Source organism: Chlorocebus sabaeus, chromosome 23, assembly GCF_047675955.1.
Source record: "Chlorocebus sabaeus isolate Y175 chromosome 23, mChlSab1.0.hap1, whole genome shotgun sequence".
Lineage (NCBI taxonomy): Eukaryota > Metazoa > Chordata > Mammalia > Primates > Cercopithecidae > Chlorocebus > Chlorocebus sabaeus.
The window spans coordinates 28,711,333-28,734,300 of NC_132926.1; the positions used below are offsets into that span (position 1 = coordinate 28,711,333).

Genomic DNA, 22,968 nt, shown 5'->3' on the forward strand with positions numbered 1-22,968 from the left:
AGATTGCAGCCTGCAACCTGCAGACTGTGATTGTTTTTAAAACAGCTTTTGTTATAAACCACTGAGATTTTGATGTTATTTGTTATGCAGCAAAAACTGACTGACACATACTGTTTTCATGTCAATTTATCACTTCTCCTTCCTCCACAGAGGAGCCACAGTAATCTTTTGAAAATTAAATCAGATCACTGCACTCCCAAGCTTAAAATCCATTAGTGATTTTATTGCATTTAAACTCCATGTCAATTCCTTATCATGACTTACAAAATGCCCTGTCTCTTTCCTCAGCATGCTTTAGCTCCACTGGCCTTCTTTCTGTTCTTTGAATATACAAGCTCACTCTCACTTTAAAGCCTTTATACTTACTGTTTTTTTTTTTTCTGTCTGAAATATTCTAGAATCTAGATTAGCGCTGTCTGATATGACAGTCACTAGCCACATGTGACTCTTTAATTAATTACAATTAATAAAAATTAAATCACATGAAAGATTTTGTTCCTCAGTTATACTCACCACATTTCTAATATGTAATAGGGGCAGATGTTGCTAGTGCCTACATATTAGACAGCACAGATATAGAATGTCTCCCAACACCACAGAAAGTTCTATGGATTGTAACAAAGCTCAGGTAAAGTATCATCTCTTCAGGCGATGCCTATCCTCCCTGACCACCCATCTAATGTAACACTACAGCTCACTCTCTGTCCCACGACTCTATTTGGCTATGTTTGTATTATTTAACTAGTATTTGAAATCATTATATGTATTGGTTTCCCAGGACGTAAACCCCAAGGGTATAGGGAGTTTGCTCGTTTTGTTTTCTGTGGTATCTTCAGAGTCTAGTAGAGAGTGGGTGCTCAATGTGGTGGGGACTATTCCAGATGGAATCAGTGGCATGACCAAAGCTGTGAAAGACTGAGAGGCATGTTTGTGGCAACACTAGGTAGCCTAGTTTGGCTGGAACATAGAGTGTAGGGTTTAGATGAGTCTCAAAGGAAGGCAGGCTGAGACCCATTATTGAAACACTCATATTTTAGTCTGAGTTTGAATTTAAAATAAGACGGGAAGCTACTGATATTTTTTTTTTGAGACAAGAAGCTTGAAGATCAGAAATAGTCTTCAATAAATTGATCTGCCACCTATAAGTGGATTATATCATGAAGATAACAGTCAGAAGGCAAAGGCTACAATCCTGTGGGAAAAGAATAAAATGGGGATAGACTCAAGAGTCATAGTGGTGGCGAAATCAACACAATATTGATTATATGGAGAAGTTGAAACCAGACACTCATATTTTAAGGCTGAATGATTGAACAGAAATAAAGTGAGAAAAGAGCAATGGGTTTGTCAGGAAAGATGCCAAGCTCTGGTTTTGATATGTTGAACTCAGAATGTATAGGCTGGGATTCTGGGGAAAGGGTAGACACTGGTGAGAAAAAAGGAGCAGAAAGAGTGTGAGAGGGCCCCTGTGGTGGTGTTAAGGAGAACATAGCCCCACAAAGCTTCGTTCCTGCAGGCGTATGTGGGGGTGGTGGAGGGTTGTGGGGGTGGTTCTTGGAAGGGGTGTGAAGACTTTCATCAGCCCTAGGCTGCAAGAAACAGAGACATAAGTAGATGGATTTGCTGATCAGAAATTCTTCCATAACCCTAGAATACTTGGTTCATTACATCAGAGTAGAAACCATCTATTATTTATTTATTTATTTTATTTGCTTGAGATGGAGTCTCACTCTGTCTCCCAGGCTGGAGTGCAGTGGCTCTCTCTTGGCTCACCACAACCTCCACCTCCCGTATTCGAGCAATTCTCGTGCCTCAGCCTCCCAAGTAGCTGGGATTCCAGGTGTATGCCACCTTGCCAGCTACTTTTTTATATTTTTTAGTAGAGGCAGGGTTTTGCCATGGTGGCCAGACTGATCTCGAACTCCTGGCCTCAAGTTATCTGTCCACCTTGGCCTCCCAAAATGCTGGGATTACAGGTGTGAGCCACCAGGTCCAACCATATTTTAAAGTATTCAGAGTGATCCTGGAGTAAGGAAGAGGAGCTAGTAAGTGTAGTGTAAGTTAAATAATTTTCCCAAAGCTAATAAACTACTTGGACTCTAAATTCCATATGGATGCTGTGAGCTTCCTGTCCCCCAACACTCTTGCTTTTCAGTGTCTAGAGTGAAGATTAAACAGAGGGCTTGCATTAGATGTTCTTTGCTCTCCCTTGTAGGTGTGACACTTCTATAGCCTTTACTAGATAGGTTAGGGATGCTGGAGCTTATCCTGCTCGCTCACGGGAGACTCCTTTCTAATTAACCACCTCAATTAACAAATGGAGCTTGGCACAGAGCTAAGATGAAGTTCTTCAATTTAACATTTCCTTCACACATAATTTAAATCTCAGAATCCTTTTTATAATCACACACTTGGAAAGGGATCTAGAAGCCATCTAGTTCATTTTCCTCCTCTGTGAAAGAATGAATATATGCATGAACACACACACATACACACACACACACACACACACACACACACACACACCTTTCTTGTCATCCTAATAAGCAACAACTCTTGACTATTCTGGAGCCAGGCCAAGAAGTATAGCCAATTCCATCACCTCACTGTTAGGAATGCCCTAGCATACCTCCTCCTCTGTCTTGCTATGCTCAGTGGCTTCCAATGCCTGAGGCCATCTAGTCTTGGCAACAAGTGTATCTGCCAGCCCTTGACTTGCACATATGATGTGGTAGAGAGAAATTAGCACCTGCCCTAAGACAAGTGAGTGACCTAGTTTACAGGGGTTATTCCAGGGCACCTCATTCTTCTCTGCCTAGACCAAGATTCTCAATCCAAGTTGCCCATGGGGCTGGGTTTTGACATTCCACAGGGGAATTTACTCTCATTTGGCTCTTTTCCAACTTTTATGTCTGAGCTTAAAAGTCACCTCCTTTGAAATGCCTTCTTTGACCACCTACTTCAAAGAAGGTGCTCTTCTCTACCATAGTGGTGATGTCACTACATCCTATTTTCTTTATGACCCTAGTAATGACCTCTCTACATATATTTTATTTGTAAATGTATTTATTGTCTATCTTCTTAGCTATAATAGTGCTTCATGGAGACCAGGACCATGTCTGTCATTTCCAGTGTTCCCTCAATGCCTAGCAAAGTGCGGAACACACACTAGTTGCTTCTATTGGCCAGCTATTGCTGCAAAACAACCCATCTCTGATTTCAGTGGTATATAATATCAAGCATTTCCTACAGTACTCACAGATCTTCAGGTCAGCTGGGAGAGCTCTGCTTCAAACTTTAGTCTGTGGGCTGTGGGTTGACTGGGGCACTTCTACTTAGTGTATTTATCTTTCTCATGAGACCAGCAGGCTCTCTGGGGCATGTTCTTCTCATAATTTTTGCTTGAAACACGTCTGCTAATATCTAAGTTGCCAGAGCATGTCACATGACCAAATGTGACATTAATAAAGCAGGAAGGTATATTTTTCCCAAGGAGTTTGAGGGAGAGATAAATAATTGCCAAACAATAATCTCATCTACCACAGTGCTCCACAAATATCAATGACTGAATAAACAAATGGACCTTCCCCCAAATCAGTTGACCTTTGTAGCTAAACCACTTTTTAACCATTGCAGTCTTGTGTCTCATCAGTGTTAGTCAGGATATCAGTCCCCTGTAAATGCATGACCTGTGTAAAAGAACCATACTGCCCCGTTTGCCTTGGACAGGAGCCAACTTGAGATCTCTGCTTGTTTAACAGAAGTTAAAGCCTCCTTCATTTGATCCTGGCTCTCCCTGTCCCCTCTTCAGGTATAGGGAAGGTTTCGTTCCTGCCAAAAACTAGAGGGGATGGATCCAATTAGGAGAACGTACCATCTGGTGGTGTGGGCTCATCAGATTTGCAGCCAAGATTCCAACTGGGACTGTTAAAGAGTTTGTGCACAATAGCTTGAGTGTTTGAGTAGAGCAGGAAATGTCCTGGTCACTGGGACAGAGTATAGGTGCCTCAGGATCACCAGACAGTTTACAGCTGACAGCCCCAACATATTGTCACAGTGGCCTGGAGAGACCAGGCTAGCACTTTCTAACTGTTCTGTGAACACAGGTTTGCTCCTGGCTGGACAGAGATTACCAAAGACCCCTGCAGCTTTGATTAACTCAGAAGCCTGAATTTCAGACCTTTTGCTTGTCCTGGCTTCTGATCTTGCCTTACCAGAATCCCTTGTATGTCCTTGTCTCTTTGGTGGCTCTTCTGGCTTTAGCATGCTGACCCTTTGTCTACATTGGTTCAGCCCCAGCCTGTCTGAATTTTCTTTTTTGAAAAGATGTGCAATGAGGGACATATATATATATAGATAGATAGATAGATAGATAGATAGATATAGATATAGATATAGATAGATAGATAGATAGAATATATATATAATATATATACATATATGTGTATTATAAATGTATTTATTTACAATAAATACATAAAATAGACAATAAATACATTTGCATCTATATATAGATAGTATATATATGCTTAATAGGCAAAAAAAAATATATGTATCTATTTTGCCTATTAAGCATTCAATCTCCATTCTTTTGGTAATAGCATCCTGATTCTCTTTGAGGGAATTATTCCTCCCCCATGTTCATATAGTTTTGGTGCACTGGCTTAAATCCACAATCCTTTGGTCCTTCTCACTACCCCAAGCTCTAAAAATGATGCTTTCACTAGGCCTATGTCAAGCAAAAGAATACAATATCCTGGCCACTGTGTTATATCCAGAAATGAGCATGTGTCCTAAGTTTTATCCAGTGACGTCAGGTCCAGGATTTTTGTGGAACTGATGAGAAAAGAGAAGTTTCCTTTCTACTGGACTTTTAGCTTGGCAGGTGAAGGCTGCCAGCAGTAGGATATGATATGTGACACACCTATGCCTGAGAGCAAAGCCAGTTTAGAGAAAAGCTAAGCCAAAAAATCTAGAGGGCATGTCTCAGTCCTGATGACATCAATCAGTCCCTTAATTTGGCTATACCTGAAGTTAAAACTATCCAGTTAGTTGGGTTTCTGTCACCTGCCACCAAAAGAGTCCCAGCTGCTTACTGCTCAAATGGGCTTTCCCCCTTATTTCTGTAAACAGTAATTTCTTAAGCCAAAGAAAGTCTATGATCCACATATTTAGTCCATTTTCATGGACTGAATCATAAGTGAAAAGAAATGCTTTCAGACTTAGTGTCGCTATAAATTTAGATCTTGGATAAACTTAGCCTTAAGATTTCAATTTTCCCTATCCATAACATAGATTCATTTATGGGTAATGACCACCTTCCTAGGAAAACACTAAAAATTAATTAGTTACATTTTACTTATGTGCATCTATGCTAATAGACAAGAAGCCTGGTTAATTATATTACCCTGCATTTGCCTAGCATGTTTGACTTTTAAAACTCTTTCATACAAATAATGACACTTGCCTGTTCTAATAACATTGAGAATCAGGTATTAGCACCCCACATTATACATCTGGAAACTAAACTGGATATAAAAGCTTTTCAAGGTTATACGGTAAGTCAATGTCAGAACTCACATTAAACAAGTTATCTCAAGTTCTGCACATACTAGAAATTCTATTCAATTTCATAGGAAATTGTTCTACTGGGTTTATAATACCCTTAAAATCATAACAAAATATGTACAAATGATTAAAATTTTATGGAGAGAATCATCACAGCGCTGTTTTCAAGAAAAAAGGGAAATAAACTAGATATCCCATAAAAGGAGACAGCTTAAATAAATTAGGGTACATATGTACAGTGGGCTTTTATGAAACCATAAAAAATGAATGTGCAATAATGAAAGTAGCCTAAAGGTTATAATATGCAAAAAATCATGTTATATGATAGTAATATAAATCTATTAATGTTTAAATTGTTAAGTTCAAAAAAAGGATGGAAAATGTATCCTTAGTACTATAATTAAACACGTTTTATTTTGCTTGCTGTCTCTATTCCTGTAGCTTTCTTTAATACATATATTACTTTTGTAGACAAACTAAAGGCTATTCTCAAAACTTTATTTTCATCCTAGAGGTTCCACACAATGAACACATGGAAACATGCCTAAACATTGGGTATCAATTTCATTAGCCTCCAACTGCCTCATTAGCCCCAATTTTGCCTGCCTCCTCAACCTGGACCTCCCATGGCCCTGGGCTTCCCTGTGCTCTCTGGACAGTAGGCTGGGACACACCAAAGTCACAAGATGCACACAAGGCTCATACATCAATGGCAAACCCAGGGCTTGAATCAGAAATTCTTTATTTAGAAAATGGAACGTTGTACCTTATTTAGGACCCTTCATGACAATAGTCAAGTGGGAGCTAAAATGAGCTTTCAATTTGACTTATACCTGGTTTTCAGCCCCATAACTTTGCAGAAACACAACAACAGCCATCCATAGGTATTTACAGCACAGCCTGTTGGAGCTCTCAAAACTCATAATTTCAAAAGCATTACTCTAAGCAGCAATGATTCAGGCTTATTCTTGTCACTGCCATTCATTCATTCATGCATCTAGCACCACTGAACACCATTCTGTGGTGGTGACTGTGATGGGAAGCTAAAGTAAACAAGGTCATTGACCTCACATTGCTTAGTCCAGTTGGGCAGGTAAAACAAGTGTTCAGCTGAGTAAAACCTGGGGATAAGCGTGACCATTGCTAGGGGGATGGTAAAAAGGGCTGAGAGGCAGAAGACCATGTGAATATGAAAGAGAAAAAAGGCTTAATAAAGAAGGTAAAATAAGAGCTAGGGCTGACCAGGACAGAATTTCAACAGAGCAGTATGGAAGGAGCAGTTTGTAAGTGCAAGTGAAGGAAATGGCAGTGTGAATTTGAAGACCACTGAGTTGTCTGGTTGGAACAGAGGCTGAGCTTCAGTGTTATGTATGTCTTACTTGTTAAAATAAATGAGGACTCTGAATGAATCCCTGCCTCCACACAGCCTCACCAGTTCTCCAGGCACTGCACTGGATCAACCTCCAATCTCCAGGAATGCCCATGGGCACACAGAGCCACATACGATGACAATGCACCCCTAAACCAAGTCATCAGCTTCCCTTTCCCTGGCCTCTGTCCCCATCCTCCTGCCCATCTGCCAGACTCCATCCCAAACTGGAGATGGGAGTAAAGAAACAAGGCCATTGAAACATAAGCCAAACATCTTCAGGAAACGTGAATTTGGCAAAGTACTATCAAGCATCTGATTTTTGAAGAGAAAACAGAAATCTAACCATGGCACTTCTCTGCTTAAAACTCTTCCACGGGCTCTTTAGTGTTAGAGCTAAAGATCAAAATCCATAACAGAGTCTACAAGGCCTGGCCAGGCCTCTGCCCAGGAAGCTTCTCAAACACTCCTCTTGTTCCTATCACTGCATCACCAAAGCCTTCAGTCCTCAGCTCAAGCACCTATTCATCCTCCTGCACAGAGCTGGTTCCTTTGTATATGCTTTCATGGAATCATGGCCCTTTCTTTCAGATTGTTTATTACAACCTATAATGATACACTCATTCGTGTGACCATCTAATGGCAGCCTCCTTTATTAGCTGGTGAGCTGCATGAGCACAGGGCTGCTTTCCAGTTTTGTTCACAATAGTAAGCACTCCATAAATATTTGTTAAATATTGAATGAATTCATCTGAGGCCCCAAAGTAGGCTTAATGCTTCAGTATTTGCATACAGAATGCACCCTGGATGTGCAACTTGTTGGAAGGGAAGTCTAGAGCTTTTAGACTCTTAGCTTGTTTAGGGACCCTCTCGCTAGCCAAAGGTAGAGAATTTCAATTAATCATATATCCCTGGTGTTTTCCATATGCTGCCAGCATAGAAATGCAGCCCCAGAAGGACTCTCAGAGACCATGAACTTCACTTTATAAATAAGTTCAGGGGAGGGGATGTTTCTCCAAGGTTATACCTAAATGATTCAAGAAGGTAGTCCAGCATTTGAATCCATATCTTCAAATCTCAACTCAGTGTACTATTTACTACATCAAACCTGCCATTACAGGCAGGTGTGTGTGTGTGTGTGTGTGTTTGTGTACAAATATATACATATATATTTTCCCATCTACATTGTACCTATCTTTCCAAATTCAACTCAAATGTCCTTGCTTTATGAAACCTAAATCCCTCCAACTAAAGGTTTTCCTTCCTTCTTCTGAATGTGTGTGTATGTGTATGTGTGTGTGTGTATGTAAGAGGGAGACAGAGACAGAGAGAAAGAGAGAGAGAGAGAGAGAGAGAAAGAGAGGCAGATTTGGTTTATGCCTACTTCCTTTATAAGAACCTGAGCCCCTTAAGAGGAAAATCAATGCCTAATGCATTTTATTTTTCTCAATTTCTAGTGCAATGCCTTGTAATGAAAAATGGATTTCATCTCTTGCATCAGCTGTCACCAATTTGAGGCCATGTTTAGACTCAGTGGGAAAAAATCTGTAATCAACTAATGCTGTCTGCAAAGGTATGGAATGGGGCAGTGACAGTGCATATCCCCATAGAAGGTGATAATAAAAGGGTTTTGGATGAATGAATGAACAAATTCATGAATCTTACCAGTTTTCCAAATGTGCTATATGGTCACTTTATCCTGAGTGTCTGAGAGGAGAGCAGTAAGCTCACTCATCCCAGCAGGATCTTCACACTAGTCAGGGAAAGAAATGTTTACAAGGATTTTTCTCTCCATAAAAGCTGCTGATTATCAATATTATAATAAGGGCCAAGAGTCAATCACAGATAAATGTCAACACTTGTGTGCCTTAATGTAAGGACACGAGTGAAGATGGAGGAGCCAACATCAGACTGTAACATTAACCAGAGAACTGTAGACATCTGCCATGGAGCTGAGAACATAGTGTGGTGCAGGAGGCAAACTCCCAACTCTCCACCACATGGTAACAAGCATATGCAGCAGTGGTTGAGGGGAGGCGAGGAGGAATATTGTGACTTTACCCACTCAAAATACCCTCCTCCCACTCCACAACCAAAATCTGCTCCACCCTTTAATGCCTGCTAAAGTTCCACCTTCCCCAAGAAGTTTTCATCATCCACAGTCATATCTTCTGCCTTGGAAGACTTAGCTCTCAAGCTTGAATCATAAATTCCACTGTGACACTTCTACTGTTGGGCAATTTCACTGCTATGGTACTTTTCTCTGTCCATGTATTCATAGATTTTTCTTTTTTTTGAGACAGAGTCTCGTTCTGTTGCCAGGCTGGAGTGCAGTGGTGCGATCTTGGCTCACTGCAACCTCTGCCTCCTGAGTTCAAGCAATTCTCCTGCCTCAGCCTCCCGAGCAGCTGGGACTACAGGTGTGTGCCACCATGCCCGGCTAAGTTTTTGTATTTTCAGTAGAGACGGGGTTTCACTGTATTAGCCAGGAAGGTCTCCATCTCCTGACCTCATGATCTGCCTGCCTTGGCCTCCCAAAGTGCTGGGATTACAAGCATGAGCCACTGCCCCTGGCCATAGTCATAGATCTTTAAAGGGAGAAAGCTCATTGAGTTTTGGAGCCCCACAAACTGGCTTTAAATACTAGCTTAGGTTTTTATTTTTTGCATAATATAAAGACACAATCTCTCTCAGTCTCAGTGCCATCATCAACAAAATGGTGATAATAACCTTTCAAGATTGTTACAAAACTTAAGACAACATATGTAAAGTATTTGGCACATAGTAGGTCTTCAAAATAATCCTTGTTTATCCCACCATCAGCCACCATTCTCTTCATTACTATATACAGACTAATTTTTTGAGGGTAGGAGTTATATATCTTTGGTGTCTTTTATTATTATTTTTGACAGGGTAAATAATAGATATTATTAGAACAAAATAATAAAATGATGAATGCTGACGATATAAATCAGGTGTGAGCAGATTGGCCTACTAACGGGCCTGCCCAAACAACATAATTCGGTTACTCTAGCAATCAGACAGGAAGTAATGGAAACTTTGGTTAACTTGAGAGTTTATGTATTTAAAAAGGGCAGCACTTCTCAGCTCTAGACAATAGAAGTTGAACAGGGACGTAGGTCCAGGGTTGCTTAATGCCCTAAGTTTTTTTTAAAGATGCCAGAAATCTGGATTTTTATGTCAAATATGAAAAAGTATTGTGTAGGTCAAGAAAAACGAATCTGTGTTGCAACTCGGAAGCTGATGAGCCATTCTCAGGCAAGAGCTAAGGCCATCTGTCTATTGCCAGTGCCTAATGTCTTGTTGGGAAGACCCTGGGCTTCCCCAGTAGGTCCATAGCAGAGGGCATCCCACTGTAGTTAGGGTTGCTACATTTCACCTATTGTCATTGAGGCTCTGAACATTTTTATGCTTTGTAATTCCCTGACTCCTATAGACATTTATTCATTTGTATTAGGGGCATTTCCAAGTGTTCTCAACACTAAACTATAGATATACGTGGTCTTTCTGGCAGCAGTTTATATTCTGGTGGTGAAGCTAACCTATAAAGACACAAAACAGACAACATTGCAGTGCTATCAATCAGGGCTTGCAAACTCAATGCTTGCCAGAGCCAGCAGGTAAAGAAAATGAGAAGAATGGGCTTGTTGGGAAAGAGGCCATCTAGATGAGGTTTACTCTGTTCCAGCTCAGCAAATTGAGGCTACATAGACCTGGGCCCTAGTGTTGCCAGATATTTTAATATTTTAAAATAATAGTCAAGACAAGATGTCCAAGTTTTAATGTGAAATTCCATGGTTTGTACACAGTGTGTGGGCCCAGAACTCAGTCTCTGTGCTGGAACTGGCTTGTGGATGGCTATATTTAGTGACCCCTTCTGCAGATAGATAACCCTATTTATCCTTGAGGCTCAATTAAATCACCACCTCCTAGAGACCAACTCCACTCTTCAAGGCCTCTTTAATACTCCATACAAATTGCTGCTATAGCACTTGCAACATTACATTTTAATTTTCTCTGTTCAGAACAAAAAAAGTCTTACTATGGATAAAGTACTCCAGGGCAGGGAATGCAACTTACTGTTGTCTGCATTTGTAGCACTTTATATCATGCCTAGGTTTGGTTGAGGGCTCAAAAATGCTTACTAAAGGGATGGAAGACTTTTTAGATTAAAGAGTTTCTTAAAATGTGATCCCATAATAACTGCTATAGAATTCCTCCAGGGCCTACTCTTGAATATCCTGATTCAGGAAGTAGAAAGTTAATCATGAGTCTTGCTTTAAACAAGCTCCCTGAGTGAATTTTATGTTCGCTAAAGTTTGTGAACCTCTGGGCTAAACTGTTAGCTCTACAAGGAAAGAGGCTGTGCCTTCTTTCCTGGCCCTTATATTCCTAGCATCTGTCCCAGTGTTTGGCATGAAGTAGGCATTCAGTATGTATTTGCTGAACAAATGAATGAATAAATAGATGAATAAATTAAAAGGTAAGAATTAAGCTGCAACTATGCTACTCAGACCTCTAATGGTAATAATCTCAATCAGGATTTCATTTATTCCTTTATTTACACTTACCACAAAGGCACCAAGATAATCTGGGTAGCTGATCAGTAAATATCTTCTCTATGCACAATCTCCCCAAACCCAACCCCTGAAAGCTTGGAAGAGTGCTTAGAGGAGATCCCAAGGCGTTGGGTTGCTGATTCAATGGTTTTACTCTTTAATAATGGCAGACAAGGGAAGTAAGACAGATTGAACACAAAGAAGGCACCAAACTCTCACCTTGGCCAGTAGCAGTAGCCATAGTCCTCTTCTATCTTCCCCACCTTCCCTACCATACAACCGCCTCTTCTCATTTTCAGTCCCGTGGCTGCTAACATGTCTAGCATGAACAGTTCCCATTACACTTCCTCTCCCTTCCCTTCTCCACCCTCTGGTGGAGGGATAATGAATAGCAAAATGCAAAGGAAAAAAATCAAATGACAGCAAAAATTATGAAAAAAACAAATAATATTAGGTCATTTTCTAGATCTAAGACTGATGGGGCAGTTAATTTAAGGCAACTACTAATTCGGATTTGAAAAAAGCACAGCACAGAAAATTAAGTCTGAATAAGATGCTTTTCTTGTTTTCCATGTATCAGTAATGAGTGTATTCTTCCTAAAACCGCTGTGCTCCCACTGACATTTTCTGCTCAATTCAAACTGGGACAGATGTAAAGTTTTCCCAAACCAGTGGGCTACAGCGAACATAGCCCTAAAGAGTTCTTAGCCTCACATGAAAATTAAGAGAGGTTCCTCCAGCCAGTCTACCATCTCCACCTAAATTGCCTGGTACCCCCCTTTGGGATCTGGGAGCTAAAGAAAAGAAACATAAAGTCTAAGCACAAAATAAGATTATTGCTTCTCAGATAATCCCCATAACAATGTTTCCCACTAGACTGTAAGCTACCTGAGAGCAAGGGCATTTTATCATCTCTGTATTTCCAATATCTTTTTCAGTTTATACCTTGAAGAAACATTTAAAGAATTAACTAAACGAACAAGACAGGAATTCATGGAAACCTGTACACTAGTATATAGATGGCAGCATCAAGTTGAAGAACTCAGATTCATCCACTCCAGGTTAATTGACCAAAATGAACAACATTGTCTGTATCATATTTCTGCCTCCCTAATAAACAGTCATTAACCCTATTAGAGAGCAAGTCTTAGGTTGCTGAGATAAAAAGACAGAAGCACCACCTTTTGCCTTAGAACCTTTTCTCCTACTTTTGTCTTTTATTACCTTACTGTACCAGTCAACATCTTGACACTAGGAGAGCGGTTCACATCTCTTTCAACCAAGACCTGCTGTAGACATTTCTCAGTAGCATGTATGAATACACACACCAGCTATTTATTCTTGATCCTCTAAGCAAGTAATACAAAAGCTGTAAAGTATGACAAAAGCTATGGAGCCCTGCTCCAGGAAATAAATGAGCACATGTATATGCATGCAAACATTTACAGATACACTGATGCCCACACGCAAATGCCCCTTCCAAAGACCCTAATCAAAGCTGTATTAAAAAAAAAGAAAGGTTATCTGATAGCAAAATAGCTACTCAGTATTATTCTAGATTCCCAGAAAGATGGTTTCATTAAACTACAATTCAACATTTAAACTTCAGCTCTTTTTTTAAGGGTAGTGAATAACGCAGTAGACAAGATTTTCAGCCTCAGCATCACCAAAATGAAGAATTGCTATCTTATTTATTCAATGGACCGTCCTGTGCAAATCACAGCTACAGTTTGAAATACTATAAGTTTTTCTCCTTAGGTGCTTTATTAGACCTCTGCCTTACAAGACCCTGAAAATTCCCTTTCATTTCTTGGGTAATCCCACTAGTTGATTAGGTTACCATAAGAATCAGTGTATCTATCACAGTATCCAGAAACATGGGTCTTTGGGTCTCAAAACCACCATTTGCTTCCTGAGTAACCTCGGGCAAGTTATATAACCTGTTGTAGCCTCAGTTTTCTCATCTATAAAAGGAAGATAATGTCTAGTACTCTGCAAAGCTCCTGTGAGGATTAAATGAGCTAACACATGAAAAGCAATTAGTGCATTACATGGGCTGTAGTCAATGCTTAATACATAGTAATGAATGTGACTATAAATGACTATAAAATATTTATCATGGTTCTGATGCACAGTAAGTTCTCAATAAATGAAATCTGCTATAATTATAGTTCTTGGAATTTGTATCAACATTATTTTAGGAGTGGTCTTAGGGATAGAAATAATTCTGACTTCTCATTTTGAGACTTCAAAGCATAGCCTATTCGAATCACTGGGAACTCACCAGCGGGACTATGAGAAAGACACAAAGGAAATATGGTCCACGCCTTCCATCACAGACAGCTCAGCAGAAGTCACCAAGTCAACAGTGACACAGCAAGACTATCATGCCAATTCAATCCAGTTTGGGGTCTCATATTGTTCTTGTGAATTCAGCTCACACTTCCCTGCCATAAATTTTTACTTGAGCTTAATCCCTGAAGGGAAAATGTGTTTCCTGATTAATTTTTATGCTTTCATCTGTCATAAAATGCCAATCATGTGAGCACAGGCTTCCTTTTCATTCCTAGTTGCCAGGAAAACTCAGAATGGTGTTCATTGCCCACATTTTACAATGCATTCAATTCAGATCTCAGAGATCTATCTATCCCTTCTGCTTCTTGAGGCCACCTTTGTTCTGTTTGATGCTCAATGACCATCCTACAAACTGTGTCTTAAACAACCAATCTTCTCAAGCCATTTTAAAAATGACCAAGGTGCCAAGTTTTAATAATTATTGGTCACTTCCGAAAATGAAGAACCAGACGTATACAACTTCTCAACTATTTTTTCTTATCAAGCTACATTCTGTCCATTTAACTTGTGGATAGGAAACGCCTTAAGCATTTTAAACCACATTTTCATGAACTCAGGACCCTTAATTTTATGTCTCTCAGAAGTTTCGTATGTGCAAAACTCTCAGCTGGACCAGAAAACCTCTGCAAGGTAGGGAAGATACAGTCAACCCAAGCACCCATCGTGCTGGCATTTAAAGTTAGCTGACAGTGAAAAAGCAAATCCATTCCATGAAGCATTGCAGGGGCTAAAATGCCAACTGCTGGAATCACTCAGAAGCCTCTAGACATTTTTCTTGGAGGGCTTTCTCTTATGAAGACGAATGGCAACTGAAGTCATTTTTGCAACACCACCAGCTACCCACAGGCCCTCCTTTCATTGGTCTAGCGCAGAAAGACATCTCAGAAATAGAAACAATTACTTACATCTATAGGTCATCTCAAAGCTGTCACTGATGTTCACAATATCAATCTGGGGGAGCAGCTTCGGGGGCTCTGTGAGTTGCGACAAAGCAAATCTAAAAGCAGCATGTTCCTGTGACTGCTGGTTTGGAAATAATCCCCCTAGGAGAAAAGAAAATGCAACATGGTATATGGGCTAGAGATAGGTTTTAGTTCCTCACAACTCACCCCAGATGAGTCCTTTTCTTCTCCCCATGCCAAACTCACTAGCTGTAGCCTTGAGCGGTAGAGATGAGAGTTCAAATAGACTTAACTGGACGCTGACACTTAAGCTCCTACAGATGAGCTTTTTTGTGACAAGGGCCTCTAATATCTATTACTTTGCTCAGACATTTGATTGTGTACCCCTCAACTCAGCTAACGTCAGAGAAAACAGGAGACTTGTGCTATTTCTCTCCCTCCCTTGTGCAAACCACCTAGGAACTGCTATTCTCTTATATAAACATATACATAAGCCCCCTCACCCTCTTGTCATGTCTACTTTGTCTTATATCAACCCCATCTCTCACCAGAGAGCTTTACGGGAATTAGGTACTAATCAATGCTGCAGGGTGATTGAAATATAGCTCTGGGACCCTGTGGGCTTCTCCACTACTATAACTGTTTGCTTGGACACTTCTTAATCTTTGGCCTAGCAAGACCTGCATGCAATCTAACTATTCTATTGCCCCTAAGGTTTATTATTCATTTTCTCTAAAAACACTTGTTTTTCTGCAAACAATGTTTTGCTTCTTCTTTCACCACTCATGATCCCAGTTACCTAGGAATGACTTGTTACATAAGGGATTGCCATTGTGTGTTTGCATGGTGGAACCTTGTGCTTCAAAGATGTGGGATCTTAGGAATCTCAAGAGGATACAAGCGTTCTATTCTAGTAAAAGGTATAGCAAAGTGCCTGATAGGGTGCCTGTTCCGAGAAACAAGAGTTCATGGCTTACCTTTGTATTTACTGTCAACATGTAAATCAATTACATTTCTGTGAATTAAAATCAGCCATTTCTAGAGACTGAACTACAATGATGTTTACATAGAAGTTTATCTCAGATCCAACAGTAATCACAGTCCAAACACAATGCACTTCTAACTTCTTGTAGAGTGGGTGTTTATTTTTAAGAACCAATAAATGGATTGCAAGCCTTTTGTTACAGATCACACGAATAGAATCAAGTACTACCTAATGGCGATGATATTTTCAGCATTCTGTTCTACAATTTAATGCTTCAATCTCTGTTTTTGAAAACAGTAGCAATGGCTTTATCAGTTAAACAACCAAGGTAGGGCTAAATATAATTTTAAAAATCTGCAGAGATACATGAGAAAACAGCACATACACAAAACATTCTCATGCATTTATACCAGTTGCTATATATACAAATACACTAGACAAACACATCCCATCCACAAAGGATAGGTAGTATATAAGCACAAATGTAAACAATGCCACATGTAAGAGCCAGTGATTTCCACATGTACATGTGCCCCCATTTTAAAGAATAAAAACAACAAAAAAATTATTGATTCTGATGCTCCCCCTTCCCCCCAGATGACCACACCCCAAACACTGCCCTGTCCCCTTTCTCCTCTTCTGCAATGAATGAAAGAGAAGGGGTGGGAGGTTGGGGAGTAGAAGGCTACAGGCTGGGCTACAAGGGAAGTGTCTCCCCTGAAGGCAGGAAGTTTTGTGTGTAAGGCACTAGCACACAGATACATACACACTTTAGGATGTAGCTTAACAGGTGTCAGGAAACAAAGCAAGTTACTCCATGACCACTCCAAGCCACCAGCTAGTTGGAGAGGCCGAAAGAGATGGGTACTGCAGCACACATATGCCTGACAAAATATCAATTGCACCACGTCCCCCCTCAAACACACACTCACAAAAGGGCACAAACTCCCAGTAATGCGAACTTTCCCTAGTGCAGCTATCTCCCTACCAGGGAAGAGAGACTAGAAACCAAACCAACAAAGATGCTTCCAAACACAGCAGCTTGCTTCATTCCGGGACACAAACGACACTGAAATCCTGGTCACACGGAAGCCTCAAGCCCTTGTGGACATGCTTTGTGGTTGGCGTTATTGCTCCTGTTTGTTTTGCTTTCCCTCATGATTATCAGGAGTAGCAATATCTGTCAGTTCCCTCAGAAATACAGAGAGGGTGGCAGGGCCTTTCAGAAGTGCAACAACTAAGAAGGGGAAATGGGGAACAAGAAAAGCATGCAGCATGTTGCAACCTGCCTCTAAGTTGAGAGGATGGAGCCCAGTAACAAGGATAACGGACGGCCAACAGGAGGAGAAAGGAGCATGTGTACGTACGCGTGTGTGCTTGTGTGTGTAAAAGGTAGACCTCTGTGGACAGGAAATCTAAGAGGAGGGGGCAAGGAAGGAACGGAGAAAAGGCAGGCTAGGAAGTTCCAGGATCCGCGGAGTGGAGACCACCAGCGCAGCATGGCAGACAGCAAAGGGAAGGCAGCTGGAGGAGTCCAGAGCAGGAGAGGGAGCCTACCCGCCTTGGAGTGGGGGCCTTCTGGCATTATTTCAGTGGCTGCAATATACCCAGCACCCCTCACTCCTTCTTCTAGAGGGTCTCTTTTCTGTCTCCTAGCAGAGAAAGCACTGCCTCCTTCAATTACATATATATGTGCATATGTAATATATAATCACACACGTGAAAACACACACACCATACATACTTACATTAAAAATGGAATCAAGCACCATCTACCAAGCAATACAGTTAACTCCTTAAACACCCACCACCCCTTTCAGCCTGATTTTTTTTTTCCTCCAAAGCGATAGTTCCTCCATTTCACATGCTCTTGCCTGGAGTGCGAGTGGGATGTGTGTATGTGTTCGAACACTTCCCCTCTGCCCTCATCCGATCAGGAGAAGCCCCCTCCTCTGGCTGGCAGCCCAAGTCTCCCTTCTGTTACTGCAGCACAGCTTTAGGGAGCCAAGCACAACAGTCAGTATCGGGGAGGGGGTACACAACCCCTACGCCCCAGAAAATCCCTGGCCAGACCCAGAAAGTCCCTCCCCAGGCTGCCCCCTCACTCACCGATCTGGATATTGTTGGGGAAATTGGCACCTACTACCGCGCCTAGAAAACCGGTGCAGAAGAAGGCAAAAATGTGCTGCATATTCCTTTTTGCATTGGCGAAAAAGAAGCCCAGGTCCAGTCATAGATTTGGTGTTTCTCCCCCCTTTCCCTTTATTCTTCTCGCTGTTCTGCCTGTTCTTTTCCTCCTGCTGTTCCTTCCTTGCTTGCTTCCTTCCTTCCTTCAGTGAGGTTTGTCTGTTTCCCTTGGAATCGGAGCACTTAAACTGCAGCGTTAACACCAACTGACAGCCAGATTAACTGAGCACGGGAAGAGAAGCCCGTCCTCATGCTAGCTGGAGCGCTGGCTCCCCCTCTCCTTCTCCTCTCCCCTCGCAGCCTGCCTCTCTCTCCCTCCCTTGCTCTCTCTCGCTCTCCCCCTCACACTCACACAGGCAGTAAGCTCTATGCTAATACCCACCGAGCCAGCTTGGAGTTCCACAGCCGACCTTCCTACTTATTCCCCCTGCCTTCCGTCCTCACCTTATCCTCCTTTCTGTGTGTGAAGAAAGGTTGGGGGGGCGGGGAGGTGACACGTGGCGCTTGGTCCTGGAAGGGGCAACCTCGAAGTCCTCTTTACCCTCCCTCGCCTTTCTGAGCTCTCTCTGCCCCCTCCCCCAGCCCCCAGGCTGAAGCTACTGGGAATGTGGGTTCAGCTGTAAGTCAGTAGGTGGCAGGGGGTCCCCACAATAGTCCTCAATCCACCAGCTGCTTGATCTAGGTCACTTTTTCTAGGAGTCCACGGGCTGTGCTGGATATATCTCCTGCACTCCACTGGCCCAATTATTCCTACAACTAATTCCTGAGGGAAAGACCCTAGAAATCCCTCCTAGGAAATTTAAAGGGGAAAAAAAGGCTTTCTCTCTCCTAATGGAAGGAATGACAGATAGACAAATAAGGGAGGATCTGGAGTGATTGGCAGGTATTTTGACCAGATATTTGACAGTCCCTGTCTACCTTTACAAGTGAAATGGTGGTCTCTTTTCAATCCTAGGCATTTAAAATGGGCCCCTTTCTCCCTTTCCCTGCATTCCACAGGAGTCTATAGCATCAGAATCGTGTGGGTGTACAATAAAGACTAAGGATACTTACACAGAGCAATTACATGAGTCATTTTGCAGGGATTCTAGTGAGAGGATTCAAGCTTCTTTCAGTTCTCTCTGGATGCTGGTCGTGTCTGGTGTAAGCTGGAACTTCATAGACTCTCCTGGACCAGGGTTTCTGCTGAAATAACCTGTAGAGAGATCAACTGTGTTTGGGAGAACAGTGTTAAATGCAAAGCAGCAGCCACTAGCAGCCACAGAATACAGTTTTTGAAGGAACTTTACAGTTTTTTATCCATCTATCTTCACTCCAATCCTGCAAAGTGGCCATAAGCCTTGTTTTACAGATGAAAAAGATAAGGCTTCTGGGATTAAGTCATAAAGACACAGACCTACTAAGATGTATAGTACAGCCTACACACTTGAGTGCTATGGCCATTAGCAGTTGACTTACCGCCCTGGCCAGGTCTCCTGTCCAACAGGAGATGATCCGGGAAGAGGAAAGTCAACCTTGTCTTTAGTAAGAAAGAGAAATAATAGACTTTGGTGTCCATTTTGCTTTGCCATATGAATAGGCCATTTTATCCAGAGACTCTTCACTTCCCTCACCAAGACTGTATATCATGTGGACTTGAGTGACAGCTACAAGGACTGGAATTTGTAAAAAAATATCTGACCACATACAATGAAGTCCCAAAATAGGAACAACCCGGAGGTCAAATGCTTTGTGATTTCCTATGCACTTTCAGATATATTAATTAATTAGCTAAAATAATTTTTAAGGCTAATGTTTATTCACTATTTTGAATGTGCCAGGTAACATGCTAAGCAATGCATCTGCATCATTTATTTGTACAATACCTGTGTAAGTAGCCTCATGCCCATTTTATAGATAAAGAAACAGAGGTCTAAAAATTCACCCAAAGTTTTCACTGCTAATGAAATAGATTGGTCATTTAAACACAGTAAACACCACCATCAGGCCCCAGCTCTTAATTCTTAGGCTCTAACAGCAGCAAGCACTGGGTGGGAACCTTCTAAAGGTAGAATCAGCATCAGCATAGGAAGATGAGAGAACAGAATCAGGAAAGATCACTTCTAAGGTCTCAGCCAACATTAAGAGTCAGTGATTTAATGATTCCATCTTTCAATTTCTCCATTTGCATTTTTTGTATCTTACTATTTTGAATAGTACCTGGGGATCTTTTAGGTTCCTTAAGCTTTGTGCCTGGTAATAATAATTATCAGGCTGTCACTAAAGGCTTTACACCTTGCAGTCACCTTTTAGAGGAAGTTCTTTAGGCCCTTCACAAGCGAAACCTCAAGACCCCTCCCCCCTGTATTAGGTAAGAATTGTTTTGCATACTTTGTAGGGAGGGGACTTTTAATGGCGTTAAAAAGATGAATTTTCCATGGTCATTATAACTCATGTAGTCAAGCAGATCTTCCTAAAACAGAGGTCTACGTCACTGCCCTGCTCAAGTATGGTCAATAGCTCCCCTTAGTCTATTAAATACATAGTTGTTCACTGATTAAATACAGAAGTTACATATTTCAAGTGTAGACATCTAGGTCAAACTGCATTAGGTTCAACTGTTTATGCCATGTTTCTTTATAATTTTCTTCATTTCAAATGTTGGTGGGGAACCTATTCTGTATCTCACAGGGTGCCAGGTGCTGGGTGATATGAAGAGGAATCAGACACAGTCTCTGCGTCAAGGCAGGTGAATGAGGCAGAAGAAGAAGACAGATGAACCTGGACAACTTTCATCCAGAAAGACCATGACCAGTGCTCTAAAAGATGTAAACACAACAGTGGGAGAACAAAGAAGGATGCAACCAGTGTGTCTGTCTGTGGGGATCCAGCCAGGCTTCAAAAGAGCTGAGCTGTGAAGGATGAGGAAATTATAGGCAGTAACTGAGGACTGGGAAGGACATGCAAACCAAGGAAAGAGCCCCAGCAAGGGCTGGAGGCAGGAAAGAACACCACATGTTCTGTAAGCCTGGAGCCGGCAGTGCATAACTGGGAAGAGTATACTGGGAAACATGGAACTTAGAAGAGGTCAGCATCAGGATTTGGAACCCACTGAATTCCTGGCAGCCCATGGTGAGCCATGGGGCATTTTTAGTATGCTAGTTCGAATAGCAGGCATGTGCTTGAGAAAGAAAAGATTGACCACTGGTAGAAGGTGATTTTCTCATTTCCTCATCCTCAAAGGTTAGAAGTACCTACCGAACAGCTTTGTTTCCCTTTGACATCATCCTTTATTAGCTCATCATGCTGTCTCTCCTCAGAGTCCCCAATCCTATTTGCCATTCCCAGTATCAGTTTTAAGAGTGGCTAGATGATTAGCTTAAGACAGTGGTTCTCAACTGGCAGCAATTTTCTCCCCCAGGGGATATTTGGCAAAAATGTCCAGAGATGTTTTTGGTTCTCACAACTATGGAAGTGTACCCCTGGAATCTCATGGGTGAAGGCCAGGGATGTCACTAAACATCCTACAATTCACAGAGCATCCGCCCCACAAAAAAGAATTATCTGGTTCCAAATATAAATAGCATTGAGGCTAACAAACCTTCCTTAAGGGGACTAGTGATTGGTATGCCAGGGACTAGGCACCAGGACCCTGCAACCTCCCTCCCATTATATTACACTGAAGAAAAATTAAGTTGATCATCTTTTAAGACTTTTCACATTTTAAAGTGGAGTATCTGAAGATGGGTGCTCATTAAAGTCCAGCAGTTAAGCATCTAACGGAGGAACTCCAGGCAGCTGACATCCCACTGGAAAAGCCCTCTAAATGCTGCTCAAATTGTGCTCTAGAGACAGCATGGCACCTACTCCTCAAATTAATTATGACCCATCCCAGCTCATATTTTTGGCATACTTTAAGTCCTCTTACCATGTAGCCAAAACAGTCTAAGATTTACTTATTTTGGCTTTGTTTTGACACTGCAAATCAAGGAGAATGGTGTTGGACAGAGATTACAAATGCAAATGCTTCCTTGAGCCAGGCAGGGAAATGAATGAAATAAGCCAAGTTGAGGAGAACGGGGAAGACAAACAGAACTAGAGAGACTGCTCCCTGTTAAAAGTGGCCACAGGGACTCAATAGCAGCAGATTATTACCATGAGGAATTGTAAGCCTAGGGTGGCTAGATCCTAGGATTCTTTTTTCAAGGAAAAGTAGAAATATGGAATATATATATATATATATTCCATATATATGGAATATGGAATATAGTGACATCCCTGAAATATGGAAAAATACATATATATATTAGGTGTACCTTATTGCAAGCTTAGGGAAAAAAGGGGTAGGGTAAGACTAGTGCCTCTGAGCTTGATCTGACTAACAGGCCACAGAGTACCAGCAGAAGCCCGGAGACAAGAGTCCAACTACTTCTCATGCCCAGTGTCAATCTAGGGGCCAAGTCCATTTCCTCTACAAGGCTGTTTCCTCATCTATTAAATGACAAGATTAGATGTGGTGATGGCTACAGGCCCTTCTGGTTCTGACACTCTGTAACTCCATTTGACAGCAGGGGCTGGGGTAAAGAAGAGAAAGGACAGGTGTCAGGTCCGGGGAGGCCCTTTCTCTCCTCTACCTCCTATTACCTGTGACAGTGATAGTTCCTTCCCTTCTTGGACTAGTGTCTCCATCTGCAAAATATGGGTGTTTCACCAAGGTTTCTTCTGGCTTTAACATTTTAGGTTTCTAGTGTAAAGCAATGCAAGGGGGGGACCATCAAATTTATGATCTGAGAACAGACTGCTGACAGCTAAACAATTGGCACAAACGCGATCTGAGAGAGGGTGCCTCTGTGGCTTTAGGAAGGCCTTATTTTAAAAGATGTTTAAAATAATAATAGTAATAAAAATATTTTTCATGTTTTCTAGCACAATTCATACAGAAGGCTCCCAAAATAATCCACAGACTGTGTGTGTGGCAAGAACACACCCCAAAGAATGTAATTACCCACCCTGGAGTTCTGCCAGGTTTAACAGCATTTTCTA

The 22,968-nt window shown here is 41.5% G+C and overlaps 1 protein-coding gene across 4 annotated transcripts in view; it reads right to left on the bottom strand.

The window, feature by feature from the left end:
- GRIA1 (glutamate ionotropic receptor AMPA type subunit 1) overlaps positions 1–18,478 on the bottom strand; it is a 327,528-nt gene extending 309,050 nt beyond the window's left edge. The window contains exons 1-2 of one of the 4 annotated variants that reach the window (XM_073010569.1): positions 18,391–18,478; positions 14,778–14,915 (exon numbers count right to left, since the gene is read on the bottom strand). In XM_073010569.1, coding sequence (XP_072866670.1) covers positions 14,778–14,790 — 13 coding nt within the window. In that variant the 5' untranslated portion in view covers positions 14,791–14,915; positions 18,391–18,478. Of the gene's footprint in view, positions 1–14,777; positions 14,916–17,868; positions 18,286–18,328; positions 18,350–18,390 lie in introns of those variants that run through there. The other 3 variants (XM_073010568.1, XM_008015072.3, XM_008015073.3) reach the window with 3 other exon arrangements.
- Between the last annotated feature and the right edge of the window lie 4,490 nt (positions 18,479–22,968).